At 48.2% G+C, this 10000-nt stretch overlaps 1 protein-coding gene across 4 annotated transcripts in view; it reads right to left on the bottom strand.

Annotated features, from left to right (window-relative positions):
* The window catches only part of ctnna2 (catenin (cadherin-associated protein), alpha 2), a 300745-nt gene that overhangs the window by 6930 nt on the left and 283815 nt on the right, over nucleotides 1-10000 (bottom strand). For all 4 annotated transcript variants that reach the window (XM_035529725.2, XM_035529726.2, XM_035529727.2 and 1 more), the window contains 3 exons: nucleotides 9293-9493; nucleotides 3163-3314; nucleotides 1418-1531 (listed from right to left, as the gene is read on the bottom strand). In XM_035529725.2, the coding sequence (XP_035385618.1) occupies nucleotides 1418-1531; nucleotides 3163-3314; nucleotides 9293-9493 (467 nt within the window). The remainder of the gene's footprint in view (nucleotides 1-1417; nucleotides 1532-3162; nucleotides 3315-9292; nucleotides 9494-10000) is intronic.

The following is a 10000-nucleotide window of genomic DNA, read 5'->3' as shown; positions in this document are numbered from 1 at the left end:
TGTTTTTATGTAGATTAGCTCTGGTCCTCTGGACGGCTGCATGAGTACTGTGTGAGTACTGTGGTGGATACCACAACACACAGCCCATTCAAAGCCCATCCAAGCACACAGGTTTGCAAAGTTCATTGTTCTGGTGATTTTCATTTTGCACGTCAGTGGTCAGAGACTAAGTCAAACGTAGACTGGGATTGAGCCTTGTAGCTCAGAGAGGAGCAGCCCGTGTAGCACAGAGCTTTAACGCTTGCCAAGCCAGCCCTCACAGATACCCTCTGGGAATGAAATCCTAATGGTCTGTGTGGGAGAGGGACTATATGTGTGTGCGTTTGTGTGTATGTTGGTATGATTGTGTGAGAGTTAGAGTGTGCCTAACAGGTGCTGATATGTTCCTAATGTACTGTAAGGAGCCTGTAGTGTGTCTTACACACACACACACACACACACAGCACCTTAGCCCATTGTCCGCACACTGTGATGTCATGAAGAAGCTCCTCTAATCACGTACGCAGCACACACACCCACCAGCTGCCCCTAGCATGGAGCACAGCTCCGTCAGCAGGCGCACCTCGGCTCGTCCAAACCCTGCCACGCACCAACGCCGCCGGGCGCCGTGGACAGGCACCACAGCGTGCGATAGCCCCTGCCATCATTACACGTGATAAGGTCAGCCGTACACCGCAGGGCAAAACGGGGATGGACTTCAGCAGCGGTCCTGAGCGCGGACGAGCAGAACTCTACGGCCAACATTATAACAAACCAGAACTTTTGTTCAAACTTTGGCAGAGTGATTTAGACCGGAAAGGACAGCAGAACGTGCTGTGACGGTTGGACTGGCCTCCGCAGATGATGCATTTATCATTGCTTCAGCTCTCATGGGATGACCCTGACTGCTGGTGAAGAAAGACGCGTCTCACCATTCACGCAGGATTTCCGTAACCACTTCTAAAGGCTACAATTGCCATTCCAAAATACCCATTTAAATGTCTTGAAAGGATGTGTTAAAAATGCCATTAAAAATAAATTTGAAAGAAGTTTGAATTTAAGCCAAAGCTAATCAAGAATCGGTTAGTTGAAACTCTTTTCATTTCTAAAATATTCTATTTCTTTTCTATTTTAAAGCCGTGTTGCTTTAAGAGTGAAGGTAGAATCACTGCCCAATGCGCCCATGTCACCCTGACCAATTTCTTTCAGTTGCTTTCTTGGTGAGATCACAGTCACCTTAACCCAACACAGTAAAATCACACTCACACACACACACACACACACACACACACACACACACACACACACACACACACACACACACTCACACACACACACACACACTCACACACACACACACTCACACACACACACACACACACACACACACACACACACGGCAGTTAAAGACAAGGTGCAACAGGTCACGGTCACTCACTCGGGCACTTTGGCCAGCGATCAGCTGATCGTCTTCTGTCTGGACACTGGTGCGGCTACGGGTGTCATAGTCCTCTTGCTCAAAGTCTGAGTCGTCCTCCAGTTCCTCTGGGGTCTGGAGAGAAAACACACACACGCACGAACACACATACAGATGCACACACACACACAAGCATGAGTTTTCACATGTAATATTTCATTATTTTTAAGGACTCAAACTGATCTTGGAAGAGGTGGTGATAATACAGACTGACCTCCACAATTAAGGGACACATAAGAAAATATGTTTTACATATATTTTTAAAAATATTTTGGCCTGAAAAAAAGTGAACACACACCCACACACACCCACAAACATATATAAACACACACATAAAAATGCACACAGTGGTTAACTTTCTGAGTGATTCTCCTCACACAGTCTTACACTACTGCAAACACAATAAACCCCATATGGTGAGTTAATGAAACACATCACTGTTTACTACCACGAGCTATAGGAAGGCCCATCTGCTCACGGCACTGGGGAAACGTCCGCTCTGGCCCTGGTGCACTGTCAGGGGACGGGGTCCAGACCAGCGTGTGTGTCAGTTCCTCATCGCTAACTCACGACGGCCCACTGCTCCGCTCGCTAGCCGCTTATATTACCGGTGTCTTTCCACATGTCTGTTCGGTTTACGTATGAGTCACGCCCCCTCCAAAAGTAGGATCAAAGACGACAGGCAGGGCCAGGCAGGATGGGGCGGGGCTTGTGTACATGCATTAGTGTGCGTGCATGCAGGTGTTAGATCTATCTCAACCACTCTGCACTTGCACCTACGCATCACATATTTAGCAGACAAACTGCAGCTAAAGAGAGAAGTGCTTTAGCGAGGGTGAAGGACAGGCAAATGTCATCACTCGCTCGCCCAGAAACTAGCACTTGTGTTACAGGCACACACACACTGGCTTTTTGGAAGAACCTATCAAAACCTCATTAGCAAACTAATTCTCAGTACTGCGACTCTTCCTTTGGATCTGCGGGATTTGAACCTACTGCTCTCCGAGTAAACGCCCGTGTACAGCAGTGCCTGACATCACAGTCCCACGACACGATCTACGGAACATGACCAGAGGACAACTATTACACTACACTGCTGCCTGAAACAGATACATCTGCAGCTGCGTCTCGCGCGGGTCCCGGAGGACGCGGGACCGCCTGCTCTGCAGTATGTTGATTGTTCTAGCCTGGCGCCCTTAATAGGATATATTCCCTGGCAAATATGGAAAACAAGTTTGCTCGTGGGCATGGGCGTGTGAGTGTGTGAGCGGCACCACCCGTCCGGGTGAGGTCGTGCATGCTGTAGCCTGCCAGATGAACAAGGGTCACAGTGGGTGTGACGTCCCCTCCACGCACTCCAGGAATGGTGCGTAGAACTTTTGAGTTTTTCCCTCACTGTCCCATGCCCTTGCGTGGTTTCAGCCTTTGTAGCGTGCCTGGCATTTCCATCGGCACCCAGGAGGTCAAGCCAGCAGGCTGCCGGACACATACGGCACGTACTTGGAATTATCTGGGTGGCATAGCGGTCTGGGAAAAGGGCCTGCAGCATCATGCGGTTACATGCACCGCTGCGACGGCACTGGCGCTGTACGGATTCCACTGTGTTCGGATTCGGATTCCACTTTGGCCGTGTGGCTTTGCGATGTCTAATGGCCCGGGGGCCGAATGTGCCGGACAGGCGTCGTGGCTCCGTGCTGCAAACTCACCCGTATCATGAGCACGGCCTTTCTGATGTCACGCACGCCGTCGTAGACCAGGCGCGAGGCGTCGATGAACTCGTTCTCCTCGAAAGGCTGCGGGGGGCAGGTGCTCAGAGCCTCGATAGCGACCTCCACCTGCTCGGCAAAGCGCGGCATCACTGTGGGGGGCAGGTGGGAAAGAGAGATTAAGTTCAAGTTCAAGTTCAAGTTCTCGGGCATGCTTCAGGAGTGGGTCTGTTTGCCTGTCGGGTGCCAGCGTGCAGGGAAGAGAACAGGAAGACGGCTCGGCCTCAGCGGCCAGGACATGTTCGGGAAAGTCTGTCCCTCTGCCACTGTGATGCTTGCAATGGGCTCACAGCTGCTGTGGACGCACAGAGAGGAGACGGAGAACACGGCATTGTGGGAATACGAGCAACGATGCGGGCCGTCCAACAATTAACTGCCTCGCCTTGTCGGCGGCGCATGCCACGCCAGGGAGAGGAACCTCGGAGGTCACCAGATGTGTCTACAAACGATGTGCCTCACCTCCCTTCCTCCCTCACACACACACACACACACACATACACACACACACACACACACACACACACCACAACCAGCTCCTTTTTTCTTCCTCAGCGTTTCAATCAAAGCGGGCCTCCATCACACTGCTGCATGCCAACAATGCGGCAATCGCATGCAGGAGCTCGGTGGAAGGTCAGATGTACAAACATAGACGCTCCCGACCGAGACGTTGCTGGCGTTGTGGAAAACGGCCTTCCTGCAGTGATCCGTTTGGTTGGACGAGCAGATACAGAGCGTTCACAGTCAGCCGTAGACCCGAAGGCAAATTTGACAGACTCATCCAACTCATCCAACCAGGTGTACATCTAACCTCACTGACCCTCAGTAAGACATCAATGCCATCTTTAACCAGGGCCTCTAGCTGAAGCTGCTGTTGGCCTGTAATACGTTAACTTAAAAAAGTAAACTCTTGTAGTGAAAGTGGTATTGACCAATACCAGAACGCTACTGAGATCTCAGCTGTGTTTTCAAAGTTTCGACCTTTGTGACGGCACGTGTGTGTACACGTACATGTGAAGGCTCATCGGGATGATCTAGAGTTAAAGAATGACTCCCAAAACCCAAAGGAGCATTCTTAAACCCTGGAATAAGAGTAATACTCAACAAACAGAGGTAAACAGAATGCGCGGTCATTAACAACTGGGCTCACCAGCCTGACACAGCCATGCTAACCTTCCAAATTCATCTGAAACCCAACCGGTCACGTCGCCAGTCTGGGACAAGCTTTGCAGTTCCACTCACGACGGTTAAGACCGGGGTGTGTTCCAACTCTGTCGGCCAGTATTTTCCCCGTGTTTTCTGCTTGCCGCCTGTTTGGCGCCTGGCTCTGTGAAATTATATGGGTATGCAAAACCAAATCAGTGTACGAGTAAAGGCAGATGTCAAATTTGCTCTATACATATACATATACATATATATATATATATATATATATGCGCCAAGCAAAAAACTTTCCCTGTGTGTGTCTTCTGCTGGCTCTTTCTTTAACACACATTTAATTCATTTTAATCCATTTACTGTCAAAGCATAAAATAGGCTTTGGGGAATTATTATTATATTTTTTGCCCTGACTTTTAAATAGGAATATTTAAACACTCTCCGAGCTGTTGATGAGCAACGCTGCGTTCAGTGAGGAGCTATTTGAGGCCGGGCCGGGGAGAACCGAGGAAGAAAATGGAAAAGGAGCCATGTGGGAATGGATTATTGTTCTAGGGGGAGTTGAGACCCGTACCATGCAAGCAGCAGGCCCATAGGCACGAGGGGCGTTTAAAAGCCATTTTCATGAAAGGGGCGCTTGGGCAAACAGGCAGAACTTGCAGATATAGTGGGGAGAATAATTTCATTGTGAGTGGAGACAGCTGGTGTTAAACCCAGGCTGGAATGCCTAATAGGCTTAATAAATGAAATACATAGAAACGAAGGCACTTTACTAACGCCTAGCAGGACACTCTACTAACGCCTAACGGGACACTTTACTAACGCCTAACAGGCCTTCCAACGCTACTTGAAACAACACAAATGCTTCAAAAGCAGGACAAAGCTCTTTCTTTTTGGCCTCTATAATGATGTGTGTATTGCCATTTCGTTAGAATAGCGTGACAAATGTGACAGAAGAAAATTCCTTCTGATGTCAGGAGAACGGAAAGCCTTCTACCCTCAGCAGACGTCCGTGCTGGTGCTGAATGTTTACGACTTCAGAAGCAGACCTCCAGCTCCATTAATGTGCTCCAGGCTTACTGGAGGAATCGGTTTTGTAAACAGAAATTCCAGCAAAGCATCTAACACAGACACCACATCACTGAATAGGAGTCACTGCCGTACAAACGCAAAAGACTTGTCTGTCTCTCTCTCTCTCTCTCCACCTGTTTTCACTCTCTCTCCCTCTTTCCTCTCTCCTTTTCTGTCCACTTCTCTCTCTAATTCTCTCTCTCTCTCTCTTTTTTGGTCTTGAATTCTCTCTCTCTGATCACAGTTTTGCTGCGTGAGTCACAGTAAGCGCATACCTCTATAGCTTAACCCTTCAACACTCAGTTAAGCGGTAAATAAGGAAATTGAAAAAACAGCTTCCTTCGACCAGAGCTAGAACCGAGTCACCGTCACGCGGCGATGGCTTCTCGCACCTGGCTGTGCAGCGCAAAGGCGCAACGCGGCCTGTGATTGGATGGTGGTATGCTCCGCCCACGTGGTCTAGCTCTGGTGGCACGTCCGCTACGCCGCGGCGCACAACGGCTGGAGACGGGCTCCATAACTCATGTTTTCAATCTCGTCGGCTCTGGACGCGAACCCAACGTATGGGCGTAATTACGAGCATGCAAACGTTCCTCTGGACGTGCTGGATGAATAGCAGGAAAGCGAAAGGAGCCGTCGGCGGGTTTCTTGTCCCGGAGCTCAAGGACAGGGTACTGGGAAACCCATCCGTCCTAGTGGAGAGGAGTGTCTAAGCTGGGGGGGGGTGATTACACATCTCTCTATAGAGGTACTACCATAAAATGACCACTGACCCTGCTCCTATATTGACTGACTAAACTAGTACTTATTGTAGGGTATTGTTCATTACACTGATGTTGTCTAACAGACTCTAGTACTTATTGTTTATTGCACTTATCATGGTCTAAGATAGAGCTCATGGATTTTGTACTACTAGTCATCAGCATTGATCCCTGTATTCTGCAGTATTCTAGTTCATTGGTATATTGGACTCTAACCAGCTGTACTGCACTAGGCTGTGTTCTATGAGGAAATGATAAAGCACTTTTGTAAGTCACTCTAGATAAGAGCGTTTGCTAAATGCCGTAAATGTAAATGTTAATGTAACTGTATGACAATAATGATGAAAAAAGTAAAATATCCTAGAAGGGGAGTGGTCAAAGGATACAGGCCACACCCTCTTGGGCTTAAAAGAAAGTATTCATTGCTTACACAGACATGAATAAATTCAATTTACATTAAGGTTTCCTTGAGTACTGTTACATATGGCATTACGTAACATAAAAAAACTCTGAACTTCAGCATAAATAAAGTCATAAATAATGTTAATTAAGTAATTAGCAGTCCTTATAATGGCTCCAGACTGGATCTCCACCTCAAAATTTAAGGTGCTGAAGTGTTTTTTAACTTGAAAGCAAAGTGTGTTACCTCTCTGTGCCTAAAGATGAGTTATTCTGTCTCTTTGTCTCCCTCTGTCCCTGTACCTCAGGTCCAGACTCAGGGAGGCTGTTTGTTTTCATGTGACGGAGAGCCCTGCTGAACCAACCGCTCCAGCGTGGTGTCTGGCCCTCGTTAGACTTTAATAAGGCCTGATGATGTCATTTTTCATACTGCAAAACAGCACCGAGCACGTGGGGTTCTCCACGCAGTGTCTGGGAACGCTGATGCTCAGTGTGCCTGTGACCTGGCTGCAGATCGAAAGAGGGCGACCACTGTGGCACATGATAAACCGGCCATGGCGCCCAGACATGGGTTTAAGTGCCTGTGGAGACGTGAAGAACGCATCGAACATCTTTTACTTGTTACTTCTTACTGTGTCTGATCTGTAGGAGGGGCAGACGTGACAGGGGTTTGAGAGGTCACTGGGGTCACTGCGGTCTGAGAGAGAACGCTACAGTTGCTACAGTAGACACCTTTGATCTTAGAACCCCCCCCATCATCAACTGTGTGAGATTGTCTTTCTGTGTTTGGCATATGCTTGCTTCCCTATGAAGAGCGTGAGATTAAGGAAACATGCAGCGAGTCAGCAAGAAAAATAAACAACTAACTGACTGAATGACTGACTGACTGAGTAGCCAACCAACCAAATAAATAAATAATGAGGTAACTAACCAATTAAAAAACATAGATACATTCATCCACACTATAAGAGGCCATTTATGCCTTTCTACATAAGTGACTCCTTTAACTCATTATCACACCCCTGCACCATTACACATTACACTCTCACCATTAAAGCTCTCTCACACACACACAGTCTCTCACACACACACATCAAAACTCTTATGAACACACTACCATCACCCACTCTATCAAACTCTCATGAACACACCATCATACTCATTTGATACACCACTGAACCCCTGTACATACACTACTGCACACTAGAGCTGTTTAGCTCTCAGTGCAGACTATCACACACAACTAAAAGTGTGGGAATGAGAGAGTCAAAGTCTGTGTGCGAAGTGTGATGGTGTGTGCATGAGCAAAATGTGAGATTACAAGAGTGCATGTGCACGCATACACACACACACACATACATGCACACACACACACACACACACACACACACACATATATATATATATATATATGGATACATTGCTTTCCAAACCACTGATCATCACTGTGTGAGATTTTCCACTTGGTTACAGACAGGAAGTCATCAGAACCCAGACTGACGTAACTTCAGAGTCTGACGGGTGTGTTTTACAATACCAGCTGAAACTGTTTTGCAAGGTACGTTATTCCTGTTTTTATTTTTTCAATCTTTATATTTTTTAATTTTCCACCGCACGTACATTGTTAACTCTGTAAAACAGAGAGAGAGAGAGAGAGAGAGAGAGAGAGACAGAAAGGTGGAGCGGAGTAGGATGGAGAAATTTATCCTCTACACTTTATGACTTTATTACAATACGTGGTCGGTTCAATGTTACATTGTAATGTGTAATAAATATGTAACAGACACGTAACAGCTTGTTCACGCCGGCCCTTTCTCCGCTTTAGCCTTGTTCTCTGCTGTCTCTCACTTTATCTCACTCTCCTCTCTCTCATGCTCTCACTCTCACACTCTTTTGGGGGTTTTTTTTGTTGTTGTTTTTTGTCGTCGACTGTGCCGCTGAGAAAACAGCTGTTTGTTTTTCTTTCCTCTTTGCCCTTTCCGCGGGCAGGCTCCGACGGAGCGTGGCCGAAGCCACATCTGCCTGTTGCCGGACCTCCGGGCTGCTGGCAGAAGACCATGGAAAGCGCAGCGGACAGATAACATGGAACAGTGTGAGTGGCAGAGACCTCGGAGGATGGGGTCTCATCTCGACGGGCCTTAGCTAAACGAGCCCACGTTGTCTGCGTTAGAGAATAAATGGGAAAGAGGCATATCATATCCTCATATTCCCACAGCCCCGATCCCTTCTACATATCGGTCTGCTCGGTGGACGTCTCGGGTCCTTCCTGTGCCCTGTGAAGAGTGAGGCCCTTCTGTAACTGTGAGAAGACAGCGAGCGCCTGAGGAGACGACAGCTGTCATGGCGGACCCGCTGATCACTACCGTAGAAAATTTCGTGTTTTTCCTTTTCCATTCTCAAGCCTGTCAGGCATGTCGAACTGCCTTGCCGGTACTAAACTAAACTCTTTGCATCACACTGTATTTTGTACACTTAGGTTGAAATGCCCCAAACCTGTAATGTGCTTTTGCATAAGCAAACCTTTAATAAACTGCTCCTGAGTGTAACTTCCCAGAATTAGATCGGCGTCTATATCGCTGTTCGAAGGCCACAGGTTAACTCTTCTCCAACCCACGTCACACAGAGCTCCGGCGTCAGGTGAACCACATCCAGAACGCGCGCAAGAGTTTGCGATGTGGGCTCACCCGTTTCGGAGAGCAGCCGCAGGGTCTCCAGCACGCGCTCCGTGTAGACGCCCGGCTCGTAATTCTCCATCTCGGCGTTGATGATGTGGACGACGCGGGCGGCGCGTCCCCGGATGGCCCCCGCCGTCCTGTCCAGCGTGTCCATATCCCCCTCCTGCAGAGCAATCACGCACTTATTCACGTCCTCTAGGATGTGGTTCTCTGCAAAACCGAGGCCAGGGAAAAGAGAGAGGAGGTGTTGAGAGAGGAAAAAGGAGAGTTGAGAGTCAGAGAGAGCGAGAGAGAGAGAGAGAGAGAGAACAAAAGTAGAACGGGTAAGGTCGTTACGTCTGATCAAGATGCCGGACGGGATCCCCGGGAGCAGATTTTGAAATGGTAACGCAAAGCGTTCATTTGGAGATGCATGCCGGCACAGGGGTTACACCTCGCTGAGGGCTGCGCGAGAGCATTGCGACGAGAGCGCCGCACTGCACTCGTTAGGAACTGGAGTCCGAGCCATTCCTTTAGAAAGGGGGCTTGCCCTGCCAGCCGCCACCGAGGTGCCACGGTTAACGTGTTAAGAAGGGAGCGGCCCAAAACACAGCCTCTAATTAGGAATGATTTAATGTGCAGGGTTGATGGGGTCTTTTTTTTAAGACTTGGCCAACAAAATGTAACGGCAAAACAAATAGACATTAGACAATTAAAATACAAACAAACAAAAAACCT

The sequence above is a fragment of the Electrophorus electricus genome, chromosome 5, assembly GCF_041902795.1.
Source record: "Electrophorus electricus isolate QZ-2024a chromosome 5, ASM4190279v1, whole genome shotgun sequence".
Classification (NCBI taxonomy): Eukaryota; Metazoa; Chordata; class Actinopteri; order Gymnotiformes; family Gymnotidae; genus Electrophorus; species Electrophorus electricus.
The sequence above is the reverse complement of the archived record's forward strand: the minus strand, read 5'-3'. Positions and strand labels throughout refer to the sequence as shown.